Raw genomic sequence first — 18,655 nt, 5'->3', positions numbered from 1 at the left:
AGGAACTGTTATTAGGTGAACTCTCGTCATCGCTGGAAGATGTCTCTGATCAGACCACCGGGCTGGAGCTTCTCGTTATATAAGATACATCCATCTGCAGCTCGCAGATCATCTAATGAGAGGAGAGGCTAACTTTGACCGACACGTTTGGGTCGATAGAAGGGAAGAGAAGGCAGGAAGCAGCTTGTTCCTCTGAGGAAAATTATATCATGGCTGCTCAGTGACTGTATCCTGAGTCTGGAAACGTCTGCGATGTATCACAAAAAGAAAAGTTGTTCCTCCCCATCTGGAGGCACCTGAACTGAGTTTCATTCCTCCAAACCCGCTGATATTCACCAGATTTCTCAGCAATGATGATTCACCAAATACTAACAAGTGAACTAGGAGTAGACTTCTACATTAAGAGAGGTCTTAGATGGGAAAACATACGAGTTTTTTCCATTTCTATTCATCTTTTTGTGCGGAAGCCAACAAGGAGGAACACGGCGCGACTTGGTTGCACAGATACAGACAGTGTACTAACGGACAAGTTAAAACAAAGTGTGGGAGTAGAGGTCAGGATGAAGGATGAAGGATGGGTGTGTAGCGCCCTGCACTTCCATGCAGGACACCAGAGTTTGTGTCCCGGTCACAGACGTGAAATGAATTCCTGTTTTAGCAGAATTGTGAACGAAGCGCTGCCGTTCTGATCAGGTCGGAAACTCACTTCAGCCTCGTGTTCGACCAGCAGCGATTCGCCTCTTGTAAAAACTCTGAATCTGCGAGAGAGGAGTTGTTTACTGTTTCAAGCTTTCAGTTTTATATTAAAACCAACGTAATAAACAGCTGGAGGAAACAACAGCTAATAAAAAGTTGTCTAGGAACTCAAACTTCTCTTTTTGGGGGGTTTTACACAACAGCCGTGTTCGGATTGATCGGGCAGGTTTACAATTAGTCACCAGTTTAGTCAGCAGTTGACTTCCTACTTAAATATGTCTTCATGCATGAGCTGTTTTTCCGAGAAGGTTGATGATATTTGTCATAAAAATATATCACATTGGAGGAGTCGGTCTTCATGTCAGACGCAAAACATATGAAGAGCTTGTAAAATACATTTCTTATGCAATAAACAACCGAACAGCACATAAAAGTAAAGCTAAAACGAGCAGGAGATTCAATTATTAACTTTAACTTCATAAAAGTAAATCAGTTACAGGAGTTATTTCTCTGCATTGATTACAAATATTAGCTTCATGCAGCTTTTATTTGTAATGGAGTATTTTTTTAAAGTAAAGTCACCGACTTCTGCTGTGTTTTTACAGAAACTTTTTAAAGCTTTCACATCGTATCTGTACCTCATACGAGGCAAACAAAAAGTCCCTTCCTGCTCACAATTTTCACTTTGTTCTCTGCAAACTGCAGCAGAAAACAACATATTCAAATCCCAAAACGTCAGTGACCGTTTGATTGAAAGCGACTGCTCCGTGCGTCGGGGACGGGCACTGGTGTGCAGCAGCTGGCCGAGAGTGAGCTGGTTTTCGCTGCAGCGGATCACCACAGCAGCTCGTTTTATTAATGAGCTGCCACTCTCGTGCCGAAGCTGCGGCGAAGATTGAAATCAGCTGCTGTCGTCTTTGATTGAAGTGAAATCCTACAGGCTCTCGGCTTTAAGGAGCTCATCCTAAATGTGCACTTTGGTGTCTTGACAGCGTTCTGGCAACGTCTGCCTGATCTCTGATCTCTGTTTTTTATCAAATCCGCACTCAGACTCGATTGTATGCTCAGCAGAAGTGCAACAAAAACCAACGCCTGTCTTTTTGGTGACTCCTTGCCCTGTTTGAGTTCATCTGGCCCAATCTGGCCCCAGCTGTGGCTAGATCAGAGGTTAGCAGACACCTTTCTCTCTACCGCGACTTCGCCCCAGGTGCTTCCTCCCGCCCCAACTTCCTCTGACAAACATTACTTCCTGTAAGACACAGAGGAGAGATTAGTCAACGTGTTTTACAGGTTTCCCCCGATTAGCTGACAAGCACGTGGAGCTCTGCGTTGAGATGAGGCTGCATGCCGGGCCGAAGCTCGGCTCCGTCTGAACTGATCAGCCTCACGCTGATTTTCATTTTCTTCAGTTTTATAATCTGCACCATAAATCATCCTCTTCTGCTTCTCCGGAAGCTTTATGTTCTTCTCATTTCCTCAGTTTCTTTTTCATTTTGACGCCTATATGTTTTCTGTGAAGCTGTATTTATGCCCCTGTGAGCAAAAAGTCCTGTTGTGTGACAGAGAGGATAGAAAGCCTCGACTGGGTTTAGGGTGAAAGGTGCTCTGTGGTTTGGGGTTTGTTGCTTTCAATAACAACTGAAAACTGTCTGTGCTACACAAGTAAATAGTTAGAAACAATGCTCTGATGTGACCTCTGTTCAGCGTTTGCACACATCAGCTAAAGATTTGTCCTCCAAAGCGGCAGAAAGGAGCAATATGGTCCTTTTTAAGCAGCTTAAATAGCATTTTCAAACTTTAACCACATTTCAAAGGAAGTTCATCGAGCTTCAGCGCCTCATTAATGACCAAAATGTCAGATTTAAGTGTTTAACGCAGCAAAGAGAGTCAGCTTGGCAGCTCCTCCTCTGACTGAGGGTGTGTTGACCATTTCTTCTCATGTAAAACACATTTTTAATCACTCTGCGTTTGTGCGAGGACAGTTGAGCAAGACGGCGATGCAAAACACTGATTTGCATAGAGGAGATAAAAAATCTGGACCAAGCTCAGCAGCAACATCTCACCTCGAACAAGAGACAGAAATACAGCAGGTTACTGCTCCTCTACGATCTCTCCGCAGTAATTAAAAAGCAGACCTGTCAGGTGTCAGACACGAGAACACACGGCGTGTTTGGAGCTGAGAATTCTGGGTAAAACACTGACTTAATATTTAGTCAGTGCTGGCGAGCGGACAGATAAAAGAGACGGGGTCGTTTTATGGTTTGCCAGCTTTATGATTGTTCTCCGCATGAGGAATAAAGCTCGGCACAGAAACAACACCGTGGCACGAAAACAAAGCGTGAGATGAGGTCACCGATAGGATTGTACGATACAGTGATGGAGGGAGGCGTACATGTGCGATTGATTTGTGATGTCTGGCGCTTTGCCACAGAGATCAGGACTGTGTAGGATGTGAATACAGTTTGAGGGAACATACAGCTGTCGCCACTGTTGACCTACTTCTATTCTTCTTGTCGACACATTTGTCCTGTTATTTATTTATTTCACTGACCAGATGACAGCGACTGACTTGGTATCTAGACTACAACCTGACCTGCTTTTGTTCAAATCCGACCTCCTCTAACAGGAAGTGATCAGCAAAGAAGCAAGACATGCAGACGGAGAACACTTCAGGGTGATTACAGCAGAAATATCTGATGATAAAGTTGCATCCTACAATCGTGGACAAAAAGTTTACAGCTGACAAATTATGTTTACTTATATTTATCAGCTGAAAATGGTTTACTTTCTATTCAATGCGCTGTCACTTATAGTATTACAGCAGGTCATCTAACACATCATTATGGGCTCAGTTCAATCCTGCTGACATTATACAGTAAACCACTGCTTCCCCAGCTTTGACCCTTTATAAACAAGCGGTGCATGTGTCACTATGAATGGTTTCTTTTAATAGCTTTTAGTTCTGAAGGAGGTCTGAGGCAGCTCTAAATAAAACAGTTTCATGTCCCCGTGTAGGGTCCGGACCCAAGATTGGGAACCACAGCAGCTGAGTGCTCTTTGTGTGGGAGTTGTAAAGCAGCTTAAGTACAGAAGTGAAACACAGAAGCGGCGCTGCGTACGACTGAACGGCTGCATGATTTCTACATCGAGTCTGCTGCACACACACACACACACGCGCACACACGCACACGCACACACGCACACATACACACACACACACGCACGCACACACACACACACTGTGGTCTTCCCCAGATGCCTGGGCAGGTTTCTACATGACTGCACTGTTTTGACTGCGATGCTCCGAGCAGAGGGTCTGCTGGTTTCGATGCTATCACAGACATCACAGGACGTTTTCCGAGACCTTTCTCAGACTTATTCCAGGAGTCAGTCCACAACATTCCCAAACTAAGACAACCATAAAACCACTAATATCAACCACCGGAGTGGCAAAACTATGGACCAAGAAACTCCTTCATGTCCCCTCCCTCCTCGGTTTATGTGCTTTATTCTGGGTTGACAGAACCGGTTTGCTGCAGTGTTTTAAATGTCTCTGCGTTGGACTTTGTCTCTCCTGCCAATACAAATATTGATGTGCCGACAAAAACCAGTTCTTTCTCTTTCTCTCTTTTCTTAATCCTCTTCCTCTTCATTGAACAATGACCAGACTGAGTTCCTCAACCAACCAACAAAAACAAAAAGAAAGAAAGAGAACTGTGAAAACAAGTCCTGATTGAAAACAATACAAATATCTGAGAATCTGCATCTCAAAAGCTCTAAAGCTGCAACCAACCATTACGTTATTATTGATGAGGATGTTGATGCTTTTTTCAAACAATCATTTAGTCTACCAAATATCTGCAGTCTAAACTCAAAAGATTCGACTTTTTCATGTCGAATACAAAGATGTAAAACTGAGAGTTTACAAGTTCAATGCTGAATGTTCAACAACTGTTTCTCTGACAAAATGAACTTGTTTTCATTAATTTATGAGAATCAGACGCAGTAAAAACAGCCTTCACAGTCGTGGCAAGTGTCCAGAATCAGAGTTTCTTTAATAACTTTCCAAACTGTACGCATGTTTACCAGCAGGGAAATTACACCTCTGACCCCTGATCTGATCTGATCTGTAAAAGTCCTAAATATTCCAGGAGTTCTATAAACAGCACGAATCCAAACTTCCCCTCACCAAAATACTTGCTTTAATTTAGTTGTGCAGGAGCACTTCAGTTCGCCTCGTTTCGCCCCGGGACACAGGCAGGTCCCACCAAACACCGTTAAACCAGGCATCTGTTTCCTGACAGCGGTTACCCGGCGCGGGAGTCCTGCTAAACAGTGAATCTGCAGCAGGACTCTGCAGCTTGTGTTCTGGAGCCGTGCTGCTGATATGTTGGGGGTTTGTTTTGGTTGTTTTACACGTCTTTGTACTTTGTCACTGTGTGTGAAAGCTCAGCAACAACCACAACAGTGAACGTCAACACCAGTTTGTGTCTGTTGACACCTCCTGTCAGCCTGTCACTCAAAGAGTAGGAAAAAGCAGAAGTGGGAAGAAGGGACAGGATGTTCAGAACCTCTACGTTAACCTGAAAACACTGCTTCACTTACAGAGTGCAGCTGCAGAGATACTTGTACTAGTTTAAGTCGCAGAGCTTTTGATCACATAAAACAGTCAAGAGTGAACTGTCAGCTGCGGCCTCATCGACGAGAAGATCATTGCACCAGCCTCGACCATGACACATGTCGCAGGTCATAAAGAGGAAGTTCGGTGCTCCCAGCAGATTCAAGCTGCCTGAGGCCTGCATCTGTCCACTAGAAACACATCTGGAAAACGCATGGAGGACGAAGGGGGCGGGGGGGGTGCATGCTGTGAGAAAAAAAAGCAAGTGTGTGTTCATAAAAGTACAGTATTTGTGTGTGTGTGTGTTTCCAAGGCCCCAGCGAAAGGAGGGAAGTTCAGCCGAGCTATTCGAAAACCACAAATTATGAGTCTCCACAGCCAGAAATCTGCTCTGCTGCGGCCTCATCGACAGGACAACGAAGACTTCACCCCAAAAACCAAACGCATCCACGCCGGGAAAAAATGTCACAACCTCAAATTCATTGCGCCGTATTTCAAGAGACACGGAGGATCTTCATCCAAAGCAACTATTTTGTGGGCGAACACTTAACTGATGCACACGAAAAGAAAACACGGATCTCTAATAGACTTCTTTGTCTCAACAGTTGCCTCTTAACACAAAGCATCTGTTCTATTTTGATGTGCAAGTGCAGGCAGTGTGGTGGCTGTTTTCTCATTTATTGTAAAATACATCATCCTTCACTTTCCCTGCCGTCACCCCACCCCACCCACCCCCTCAGGTGTGGTAACACCGTCTTTGTACACCGTCAGCCAAGTAAACAGGTCCTCCCACATAAATGATACAAAAGACAAAGTGAACAAGGTGAGAAAAGAAAGCGGTCTCGTCTCCGGTGTCACTTTAAAACACACCTTCACTCTTAGTGGTCAGTTTGCCGAGTGTCACGGTCACTTTAATTTGTGCATTTTTGTGATTTTGTATCATGTCGTGGTCGTTTTTGCATCTTTTTCTTCCTTTATCTCTTTTTGGTTGTTTTGCGTTTCCTGGTGATTTTGAGTTTCCTTCACCATTTTTATTTGATGCCAGATTTTGTAGGTCGCTTTGCTGTACGATGAGTCCCTTCAAACATAGTCTGACCCATTGGGCCCTTTGGCCTGTGCCCAGTTTGCTTGGTCAGTAATCCATTCCTGGGTTTTGTATATGTACCTTTATAATATATGAATAAACACATTAAACAAGTGTGTGTTCACCTTGACCTTAAAAGCCAGAGGCCGACAGTTGGGTGCTGTATGGTTCCATACATGAAGAACAGAAAAATATTCAGAGCATTTCTGAGATGATGCAAGTTAACAATCAGATGGAGGCACAAAAAAAAGAAAAGAATCAAAGACAGACAAGACAGCCAGACGCTGAGGATGAAAGCAGAGCCGTGTCTGAACATGAGGGAGGTCTGGTTCAGAAAGTCTTCACACTGCAGAACAATGCCAGTGTTGTGAACATTGGAAATGGGATCGAACCCCCGGGTGTTTCCCAGCAGCCTGTCGTCCCCGTCCCGCGGCTCGGTCTTCGGGGAAAGACGAGGACGAGAGGACGGACACAGAGCGTTCCTTTCTCAGCCACATCCTGCTGGAGTGATGAGCCGGACTGGCCTTCCCTTGAGCCTTTACACTCACGGGTCATCTTTGTTCACCCAGAGGCATGCTGGGAAATTCACTAGTAGATGGACTCTGTCTGTCTGGTGTGTGTTTGGTAACGCCACAATCCCACTGAGAAGACTCACCACCAGTGTTTTAGCACGTTTATTTTAGCAGATAAACGCGTCTCGTCTTTGGTTTGAATGTCAAATGATGCAACGAAGAGAGATGTAAAACAAATATTTGACTTTCTTTCGGACAAATTTGTCATTAAACGTCTGGTCTTGTTTATCTACTGACCAATAAAAATGTAAGTTATTGAAAAAAGCACAGTTTAGGATCAGTGGACTTTCAGGGATTAAAAGTTACCAAAACGTTAGCTAAAATGTTGTTTTCAAAATCAACAGCTCATTATAAGTCACTAAAATCAAAGAATAATGTTGACTTATGAGTTGTACATTTGTCATTTTGACATCCACCAATGTCCTCAATTGTCTTCAAACTCCATATTATTTTCTTTAAATGATAAGAAGATCAAACTTCAAAATGTGAAGTGTTGAAAAACTCGCCAGTTTGCAGAGACGACCGTCTCCATGCAGCTTCAACACAGTGAATGCATTACTTGTGTGATTAATATTGAATGAATGTTTTTGCTGCAGGACTTTGATTTCAGAAAACGATAAACTTGTCAACATTTTCATCACAATGGCCCTGCTGTTTTTGACATTTTGTTTCCCGGTTAGTCACTAAATCACAGCGGTACCGTCTTCGAATACAAGTTCGGTTACTTTGCCAGGTGTCCATTCATCAATTTGGAGACCTTATTGGACTCTGGAGCTCCGGCTGTGTATATACTTTATTCATCGTGGCAGTTATGATGTTGGCCTGTGTTGAAATGACAGTGGAGGAGGTATGTCGTTGTTGGCAAACACCGAGCTTTCTCAGCCTTGGAGGTCTTGTGGTTCGTCCGAATTCCTCCTGAGGAGTAATCTAATTGAGAGACTCCTGCTGCCATCAGTGTCTGGCCTGCACAGAGGCCACACACAGCAGCCTGTGGACCGCCTCACCGAGCAGCAAACAAAGGAGATCTTCATGTCTGGGGAAAGGGGTGAAGATACAGAGGCTTCTTTCTCAGAAACCCTCTTTTACGTTCAGTTTTCAGAGCATTGTTAGGAAAGACATAAACTACGTCTGCATGGAAAATATGTTTATTTTGCCAGATGCCAAGTTGAGCTCAAGAGCTAAGAATATCAAAGCCACTTCCTGCCCTGTCCTGGGCAGGATTTTATATAATCTTTCCCGCTTTCTTTTAAGAAGCTCTACAAAACAGTTCAGATGAAGCTTATTCATTTTAGGTCAACAAATCATGTGTTTTTGACAAAAAATTGGCTTCTACTACAAACAGGTTCTCCAGAAAAATAACTGTTTTATCATTTAATTAACAGGTCAAAATGTACCAAATTGTGTTTCCAGCCAGCCTCTTAAATATGATTATTTGTTGCTTTTCTTTATTTTATGCGACTATAAACTAAATATTTGTAGATTTTTAAGTGCTTGTCAGATCAGTCAAGCAACCTGAAAGTGAGATGGGCACTTTTAAATACTTTCTGACGTGCTTAATTAACTAGTTATCTAAAAGACGTAAAATATTGTATTGAAACAATTTCTAAAACCCAAACTGTTATTAGATGAAGGAAAAACTGATTAAATATAAGGTTGAACACTTTGGAAAATCTCTAACAGGATTGAAAACCTTTTAATGTCTTAACGTCGCGTCTTATGTTGAAATTGGCTTGTTGTTGCAATCCATGCTACATAATTCTGCCTCATTTATTACTACATGTATTAACACATATTGCATCAGTTTGACTCTCCAGTTTGGACAAGCTACATACTGCGTGAAGCAAACTTCACACCAGCAACCACATCGCTTCAAATTAATAAGGTGAAAGAGGAAATAAATCGGCATGTAAGTTATAGGAAACTTCAAGTTAACATAAAAATCTTGCCTCGAGCAGCTGTAATGTATCAGGTCCTTTTAAAAATCACCTTGTAAACTCAATTTTATGGGCTCGCTTTTTGCCGCTTGATGGCTTTTGTTTTATTATTTTCACTATTATATTTACCCTGCGTCTGCATGCTTTTATCTTGTCCACTTTTAATAATGTCCTGACTTTGATGCCTGCATTTATTTGACTGCTAAAGTTTTTGATTTTTTTTGTGGATTTTATACACTTTATTAATCCCCGAGGGGAAATGTCTTCACTACAGCAGGGGGGCTCTCAGGGGGGGCTCTCAGGGGGGAGCTGCTGCAGCAGGCTGCCACTAGCGCGGCGCCAGGTAACCTGACCTGAGGTGCATGTTTTTGGATGATGGGAGGAAGCCGGAGAACCCGGAGAGAACCCACGCAAGCACAGGGAGAACATGCAAACTCCGCACAGAAAGGCCCAGGACCGGATTCCAACCCAGAACCTTTTTTGCTGTGAGGTGACGGTGCTAACCACTGCACCACCGTGCCGCCCTAGTGATTTTATGTGCAATGTTTTATGCAAATAATGGATTATCATTACAACTTAAAGGGGGGCAATGAAACCAAGAGACAGAGAGAGAAAGATAATAAACAGATAATTATCATTATTATTATTATTAAGTTAGAAACCATGCCAGCACATTCACCGTCTCACCCAAACATTCTGTTTCAACAGACCATCCATCATATGGCCGGATTACATTTCCTCACAAGCAGAACCCGCTGCAGACAAAAGCTACGAATGATAATCAGGACCGACTGAGGGATAAGTGCAGGGACAAGTGAGGAAGACAGAGTCCATATTGCCATCTGGATTCATCTGAAGGTGGACAACAAACCTGTCATTACATCATGAAAAAGTAAAACCTCAAAAGCAACATAATGAGCACTTTTTAATACTGAAGAAAAGCCTCAAATGTGGCTAATCGCATGCACCACAATGCACTTCAAATGAATGTATGCAGCTTTCAAAGGGAGCTTTGAAGGAGCAGAAATGAGGTAAAATTGGGGATCTTTCAGTGTGTGTGTGTGTGTGTGTGTGTGTGTGTGTGTGTGTGTGTGTGTGTGTGTGTGTGTGTGTGTGTGTGTGTGTGTGTGTGTGTGTGTGTGTGTGTGTGTGTGTGTGTGTGTGTGTTGCAGAGGTTTATGAATCCATAAAGCGCCGAGTTGTCCTGGTGCAGGTCTGCCGTGCAAACAGGCCTCCCCGCTGTAACAACAAACCGGATTCCCGCGGCGTTTGTTTGAGGTGGGGGGGGGGGGGCGGCGAGGTCGGAGGAGCTATGAACTTCAGACGTAGGAGCCGAGGAGGAAAAGGCCGAACAGTTGAAGGAAAAGAGGGGCCCCCGGGGTGCTGCAGGGGCCGCCACAGGAAACGGGCGGGGCTCAGTGGGAGGGTGATGGATCAGTGGCCAAGAAATGGGTGGAGGCGGGGTAAGAAGTATGGAGCTATTATGAAATCTCTGCTCTCTGTCTACTACATGGTGTACATTAGTTGTTCCAATATGCTGCTTACAAGCAAGAAACCGATCAATAAATACAGTCTGTCAACTTCGTGATAAATCTATGCTAACTAGCAAGAATTAAGAAAAGACTTCTACCTACTACTTAACATGTCAATTTAAGTTTATCTGAATCCATAAATCTGAATCCAAACTTTCTGACCTTTCAAAATAAGAGCACTGAGAGAAGCTGCTGGAGCCACAATCTTTCCCCACAGTGACACTGTAGTTTGAAAGTAACCAGACCCTCGGCGCTGCATTTGTTGCGCCGACACTAAGTGACCGGCGCAGCCAAATAATTGATGAATCCGGAGCAACAGGCTCATCTGTCTGTTTCCTTTGGCAACAGTTTGAGGCTGTTGGAAAACAGAGGACTGAAAATCTCCTCTTGTGATGAAAACGATTGCAAACATACTTTCTGCAGACACAGAAACACTAAAGCTGGCAGTGAGTCCGGTTTTTGGTTGTTTTTTTTTTTTACTGTCTCAGATCACAAATAGACCATAAGATGTCTGCAGGGGGCTGATAGGGCAGTTAGTCAATGCCAATGAGTCATTGATCACCCGCCAGCGGTAGAGATTTCTGGCTCAATTTGCAGCCTGAACAAAAACTCCCATTGATTCCAGCAATGATGGCCTCATTTTCAAGCCAATAAAATGAACACTGCAGCAGTTTTATTATTCTAGTGTTGGGCGATATATCACCTCACCAGACGTTTCTGATCGGGGCTCCGAATGCCTTCTTAACCGATTCGTTCAGGGAGAATTTATTGTTTGTGTAAATTGCAGCTGATGCAGAATTCCCTGAACTGACGAGATACTCAAACTTTATTATCCAACAGAGCGGGAAATACCTCTTCAGAATTCCCTTTGCAATTTAGCTAAAAATACAATCTGATACATAAGTATAAAAACTTTCGTAGGGTCTTTAAAATGTCTCTTTTTCTACCAGAATCAATCCAAATCCCAAAGATTCTTTCGTACAAACATGCACAAACATGCACACTGCTGTTGTTCCCATGCTGCACTGTACCGAGCATAAAGGATTATATTACCATTTTAGTCCACAGAACAGGTGTACAGTAATACGCAGACTGTGGACATCTCATCTCCTTGACAACATTTACAGAGACATGCGCGCCTCTTCTCGCTCCACTTCTCACCTCCTGTTGCCAAGGAGGACCGGTCCAAATATGCGGTGAGCCAGAAGGGCCAAATTTCACAGTCCTGCACTGATATAGCCTCTCAGCTGGTGACTACCACACCCCTACCCAGCATTTACTGTAAATAGGAGCCTTGTCTTTCAGGCAGTCTGGATCTAATCGCTGCTATTTCCACAAGAGGCAGCAGAACAAAGTGAGGAAGCTCGCTGGAAACTCAAATAACCTTGCTGATCTTTCAACTACGCGCCATGTTGACAGAAAGGCAGAATTCACTTTATTATAAATAATCTACAGAGCCTCAGAGGAGAGATTTGTCTTTTCAAAGAGGTTAGAGAGCATCGTTCCTCTTCCATTTCGCTCTTAAAAAACAAACCCTCCCACCGCTATCCTGAGGGCTGACTTTACTTCTTTTTCAAGTATGTAATGGTTTTAAAGATCTACAGTTAAAGGCTGGAATGCTTCTTAACCATGAAAACCTTGTTTCAGAGGTCCAGATGTTGCTGAGAAAGCTTTTATTCCACTTCTACACTATTCAATGTATTTAGTTTACCCAACAACTGCCAAAAATACAGTATTTGTTATACTGCCTTTGGTGCTGACTCCAGATTTCTTTCTAACTGAATGGTTGCTTGTGCTACACAATATTTCTTTCCTGCACTCAAAGTGAAAATGGGTGAACAGAATTTAATCACAGTCTAGACAGTAAAACAAATATATATTTACTTCCGGTAAGAGCCACAGACCAAGGTGAGGCTGGCGTCCCTCAACTGAAGCACAGCAGGATGTGTTTAGGCCCCAACATGAGAATACACCTGATCTAAAAAGGCTCAGAGTAAATTGTTTTCACTCAGTCACAGTGTGCTTGGCTGGTTATAAGAAAGCCCTCATTAATGTGATGGTCAGACGTGACTCACCGTTGAAGAAGCTCTTGACCTTCAGGTAGCCGACGCTGAGGCGGAGCACGGACAGCTTGTCCAGCCGAGCCCTGACCTCCTCGGTGAAGGGCAGCAGGCTGGTGAGCTTGTCCAGCTCACCGTTGAGACGGTCGCGGTGGCGTTTGGACGGGTTGGACTTGATGCCATCGGGAGGTGGAGGTTTGGGTCTGCGGATGCAGAGAGATAAAGACATTAAAACACAGCAACAATGGAGGGTACTCGTTGTAATATCACACCACTTTGGAGGTTATTTTGGTTCTGGACTAATAAACTTTCAAATCTCTCCTGACTCTTCAAAAAGGTCAGTTTCCCCTGAGAGTTAAAAGTTTGTTTGATACTGATGATGAGTACAACAAACAAGCTGGAGGCTAAATGTGAACCGTATACTGACGTGTTTGTGCGTCAGTGCAGCAGCAGCTGGGATAAATTGAGATGACACACCGATAACACACAAGAGATGTGATGCTGTAAGACTGCAGCACACAGCAGGAGGGATGCATCAGAAAATAAATGAGTGTGTGTGACATTTTGCCTTCAAACCATTTAGTTTACAAAATGTCCAGAATGCCTGTCAGGACTTTCCAGAGTCCTGCAAAAAAATCCGTCATCAGTCTTTATATTCACGTAGCAGCAGTAACGTATACAAAGTGAGTTTACATACATGTGACAGAAATGATACACAACCTTAGGATGACATTTGTATAATCACAGTAATCAATCTAAAGTTGACTTGTTTTCCTTCAACGCTGGGCATTGAAACATCTGCTGTGTGGAAAACAACGAAGCCCGGACCACCTGGACTCTCCAGAGGCAGTCTGCTCCATCCACTGTTGCCATGGGAACCAGGTGAGCAGAGTGATGTCACCTGTTCCAGGACTTGTTTACCTCCGGTGCGCCCGTCTCTGCTCTGTCAGCACGTGTAAAAACAAGACTTACAGCAGCAGCAGATCACAAACGATCTGCATCAGGATGGATCTGAGATGGTCTCAGGAAACAGAGAGCTTCCTCTCCAGATGAGCTTTCCACCTTTTGAAAGGTCACATTTGTTTAGACTAAACATGAAACAGGAAAAGCACTGGCTTCAGGGACTCTGAGCGACAGGTGAACTGCTACATGGGAGTGACTTACAGAGAAACACGAGGGAGGATGTTTCATTTCCTTCGCACATTTTATTTACTTATTTAGCTGTAAGTGAATTCTTTACTTCGGGGCAATCATGAAATTCATCAAACTTTCCACCCAGACAGCGGAGAACACTTTCTAACATGATGGTCTACTTAACAGTGTCACCCGCCCCGTGCTATCAGCAGCTTAAGTCTAATGATATTAGTTTCCGTATGTGCCTCAGCGCAGCAGCATGTGTTATCAAAATAACTGGCTTGATAAAGACTTGTGTGAAGAGATAAATAAACCCCGTTTGGCTGCAGGTCAAGGCCGTCAGACCAGATGAAGCGCCGCGGCAGAAAGCCGGTCTGCATCTGTAACTGAACCCTGATGACCGGCGGTGAACCCAGTGGCTTCTCGTCTGTAACTCAAACCAGACCTTCGCCACACAGAGGGGCTTTTCTTTTTCCCAGGGAAGGTGTGAAGCTGTGGAGCACCTCAAACCGCGTCTCATTTACTTTGGAGATCCGTCTCATTTACACCAAGCACTGGTTGGTTTTGGGTTACTAGTTTTTATCCGGCTTTTTGCTGGAGGGAGAGGGTCAGTTTAGTGCATATTTCTTTTGCATTTTTCACCCCTTAAAATTACCATTTTAATATTTGTACCTGCAGGGAGTATTAGTAAAGATGGTTTTGAATCATTTGTTCAACTCCAATTAAAGTCTAAATCAACACAGAAAACCACCACAGACTTCCACTCAATTCAGTTCAGGACTGATATCAGAGTAGAAACAAGTTTAGAACCAAGACACAAGTCGTCTTTGCTTCTGCTTTCCACTTAAAGTATCATACAACTACAAGTTTCCAGATCACTCTGCGTCTTGCGTCCTTCCCAAAAGATATCGGTGAACCGATAACTAACATACTCTGTGGTTGTTCAGCTCCTTCTCTTGTCAACCACAGCCCAGACGTGCTAAAAGACAAACCGCCAGCTATTATTTTTAAAATAAGAGTAAAGTTATTCAACATGAAGCTGAGAGGACAACCTACTTCTATCTGCCCTTGAGCAAGGCAAGTGAAAAGATATTTGTCTTGGTCACCTTTCATGGCTCCAGGCTTCCTGCTCAAAGACACTTCAGCAGAGCACCTGGTTGTTGTGGGAATGCACCCTGTGACCTCGCAGTTAAAGGTCGGGCTCACGCAGAGCAGCTGCACGTCTGCTGGTTCTCCACTTAAATCAGGTTCAGATATTCCTGCTGATGACTCCGCTGGGGATTTCAGGTCAGGTGAGGCCACTGGTGAAGCTGACTGTGTGAGAGTGCACCTGCATGGCTGCATAGTTTCTGGGCACTGTGGCGTTTGACCCTTTAACCTCCAAAATCCTGGTTTGAAGTTACAGAAAACAACACAAACCACTTCAGAAAAAAGAAATGCACCAAGCAGGAACCTCAACAAGAAGTTTGTGTCGTGTATATCGGCTGAAAGTATAACTTTAAAGCTGTATGTAATTATCTTAAATATGCCTCAAAAATATTTGATGAAATCAAATTTTCTGTCCCTTTGTGCTTCTGCTTTGGTTGAACATCTCAAAAGGAAACTGTCTGAAATGTAAATAGCTCCAGTGTCAGTTGCCAAACTTCAATGAGGGACTTCAACTGCTTTCAAAAATGCAGCTAAAACTTGCATAAAGAGTAAGAAACAAACCAAACAAGTATGGCAGAGGATTTCCATGTCTGCCAGGCATGGACTGTAAAACTAAAACTTATGAAGAAATACATCAAATTCAGATGTAATCTGCCAGTGTCCGATTTCACAGGTTAAAGCCTTCAAAAATAACATTAAAGGGCAAATACCTCTTAAACTACAATATGAAAGCAGAATAGCTCGAGTCTAAACTGTACTGTGACTCTAGACGTGAGACGTCAAGTGTAAAACACAGCGAGGGGGGGGGGGGGCAGGAAAAGTAATTGTGGGAAGAGGTTGTGAGCTCAATGTCTGCTCTGTAGTGGAACATAAATGTGTAAAATGTGGACCCTGATGACCTCCCCCGCCCCCTCGCCGCCCACCACCCCCTCCCACCGTGTAAATAAGACATCTGCTTCCAATAATACTCCAGAAGACGACATATCTGAAATCGAGGTGGGATGCTATCGCTGCATTCCTGACGGCACAACTCCCTGCGAGAACAATGAGCGACCAGTGTTATTGCTGCTCGCTTTATCTAGCAGATCTGTCCTGGAAGGGGCGTGTACTGTATATATGAGTGTGTGTTATACGAGTGTGTGTGTGTGTGTGTGTGTGTGTGTGTGTGTGTGTGTGTGTGTGTGTGTGTGTGTGTGTGTGTGTGTGTGTGTGTGTGTGTGTGTGTGTGTGTGTGTGTGTGTGTGTGTGTGTGTGTGTGTGTGTGTCTTGAAGAAACACTCCCCCGCGTTCGCACAAAGGCACTTTGTCTCCGACGGGGCAACGACACCTTTTCAGAACAAAAGAAACTAAATACGATTTTGGCGCCTGTTCCCCACTGGAGCTATGATACACGGAAAAGAAAAACACAGCGCACAAGGGGAGTGTTGGAGCTCCACCGAACACCAGAGACAATATAATACCTGCAATTCAACACCTGTTTCTCTATCACACCAACCACAGTATGAACGATATCAGGAGGAAGCACTAAAAGGGATCATTTTCTACGTTTTAACTTTCAATATACATGTTTTTTGGGTCAGTTGTATCACCATATTGGAGTCAGTGTTATAACGTCCGGGAAGTGACAGCAGGGAGGCTGATGTCAGTCACATGTCAGTCACATGTCAGTCATAAGAGAAACAGCGCTGCAGCATCACATCAGCGTGACGTCTGCACAAAACCACCAAAACAAGAAATCTGTCCAGCAGCAACATCTGACCGTTTAACCCTGCATGAGTTTGGTCGCAGGAATCGTCACTCGAACTGATCTGCAGGCCAGCACCGATACAAAAACCCTCCGTATACCTACTCCGTTTGGTCAAAAGTATGTGGACACATCCCTGTTTCCACATGTTGACGTGTGTTTGGTCTGAGGCAGGTTTGCATGGTTTCTTTGGGGATGCACCAATGCAGATTTTAGTCTTCTAAAAGTAATATATTTGCTCTGTTTCTAAATTTAAAGTCGGTATTACAGCTGAAATGTTTTGTTTAAAACTCACAATACTCGGATGATCGATTTACTGTTTGAGACATTTTTCAAGACAAAAATCCAAACATTTGCTTCTTATTTGCTGCTTTTCTTTGTTTTAGATGACTGTAAATTTAATATTTTGGGGGTTTTGGCAACACAGGATGGAAAATATGTTAACTTTTTGACGTATTGGAGACAAAACATCTTGTCGATTTATGAAAAAAAAAAAGTGATTGTTGCGGTGCGAGTTTGGTACAAACAGCATGATCGCCAACTGGTTAAGTTATATTTTAGTGAGCTCTGGGGAAGACTCTTTTCTGTTTCAACATGACAAGCTCCATAAACAAACAGTTTAGTGTGGAGGAACCACAGATGTAGAAAGAAAGCTGAATGCAAATTTACCTAGTGGCCACTCGCAGTACTGCAATATAAAAATCCTGGCAGAGAAGCATTACAAAAGTGAATTTCGATTGCCAGATTCTAGAGAAGCAATTTGTAAAGTCTAGGAAACTTCTTCTTTTTTTGGGGCTTAAAAGCAGCCAAAAAGCAAAAGTCATCCAAGTGAGTTGGCAGCATTTTAAAGTCCAATATCCAATTCCTATAATGTGTCCGTGGGAAGAGGTGTGCACAATTCCCTGACCTCGGCCTAATGCAACACCTCTGGGATGAACTTTAACACCAACAGATGATGCCAAACATCTCTGCAAACCCCTGCAGACTGAGCCCGAACTGTGAATGCAGCACATTAACGCCGAGGATTTTGGAAACGAGTATTTAACTGTAGCTGTAATGTTGATATCCAAATCTATTGTTTTTGTTCCGTCTTTTTTTATGACTTCAATGCAGCTGGATGCGTTCTCCGTGTCCTCTTTCTCTTCAGCTCTCACACACAATACAATAACTTTACTCATTCTACTTTTTACAAGGCAGTGTAAACATAAAGGTACGCTGCCTCGGGGTGTACTGCTGTGACGCCGCCTCCAGACTTCTCTGTCGGTAAAACAGACTCTCCCACACACTCAAAACTCACTCACTACAACCAACACCGTTTCCCTATAAGAAAAAGAAAGGAAAGATAAACTCCCCGAGAGCAACTTTTCCCTAAAAAAACGAACATGGCAGACTTACGTAACTGTTTGCGTGACACAGAACTATGTTAATTTGAGTCGAGGGAGGGAGGAAAAAAACAACCCCCCCCAAAAAACACACAGAGACAGAAGGAAAGACAGAAAAAAGTATGTTGTGGCAGTCGAAGGAGGAGGAGGAGGAGAAAAAAACAGAGCAGTCTCAGATTACGCCATCCTCCCTCCTTCCCTCCTTCCCTCCTCCCTCATGGAAACATCGCGTGAGAGTGCTCTCGCTCCACGTCCTGATTATGATTAATGCAGGTAGTACCACACACACTGAAACCACGGTTCTGGCAGGGTTCTGCCGTGGTTCTCTGCTCAGGCCTGTGGTTCTGTATGGAGCAGTTAACACTCAGTCTACCTTGTTAAAGTTAAAAAAATCACATACGGGTGAAATCACAGCGAGGGAAGACAGCGTGGCTGAGAGCAGCCCTTGTGTTGGGAAAGGGTTCTTTACAGCACCGTCAAAGGTCTACGGTAAAACATATCAGGATGGTGCTTTCAAGGACCCCTCTGAAGGTTCTTTACAGAACTTTTTCTGAACACTTCTAAAGTTTCCTAACAGCACAATATGGGTCTGGGATGAACTTGTATGAACCCCTTCAGATGTTTCTAAAGTTGCATAATGGGTCTAAGATTTGAATATGAAGCTTTGGAGCCATAAAAGTTATTTGCACCGCTACGAAGGGTCGAACAAGAACCTTCAGCTTACCTAAAGATCAACAATAAACTATTTGA

General features: G+C 43.6%; 1 protein-coding gene across 2 annotated transcripts in view; it reads right to left on the bottom strand.

The window, feature by feature from the left end:
• Positions 1-18,655, bottom strand: part of ahr2 (aryl hydrocarbon receptor 2) — a 53,345-nt gene that overhangs the window by 32,283 nt on the left and 2,407 nt on the right. Inside the window, exon 2 of one of the 2 annotated variants that reach the window (XM_069722111.1) lies at positions 12,512-12,699. In XM_069722111.1, coding sequence (XP_069578212.1) covers positions 12,512-12,699 — 188 coding nt within the window. Of the gene's footprint in view, positions 1-11,489; positions 11,546-12,511; positions 12,700-18,655 lie in introns of those variants that run through there. The other variant, XM_069722112.1, reaches the window with a different exon arrangement.

This window comes from Brachyistius frenatus, unplaced genomic scaffold (genome assembly GCF_029030835.1).
Source record: "Brachyistius frenatus isolate BFR_SWC_R1_liver_20210118 unplaced genomic scaffold, ASM2903083v1 Contig_282, whole genome shotgun sequence".
NCBI classification, from domain to species: domain Eukaryota; kingdom Metazoa; phylum Chordata; class Actinopteri; family Embiotocidae; genus Brachyistius; species Brachyistius frenatus.
The sequence above is the reverse complement of the archived record's forward strand: the minus strand, read 5'-3'. Positions and strand labels throughout refer to the sequence as shown.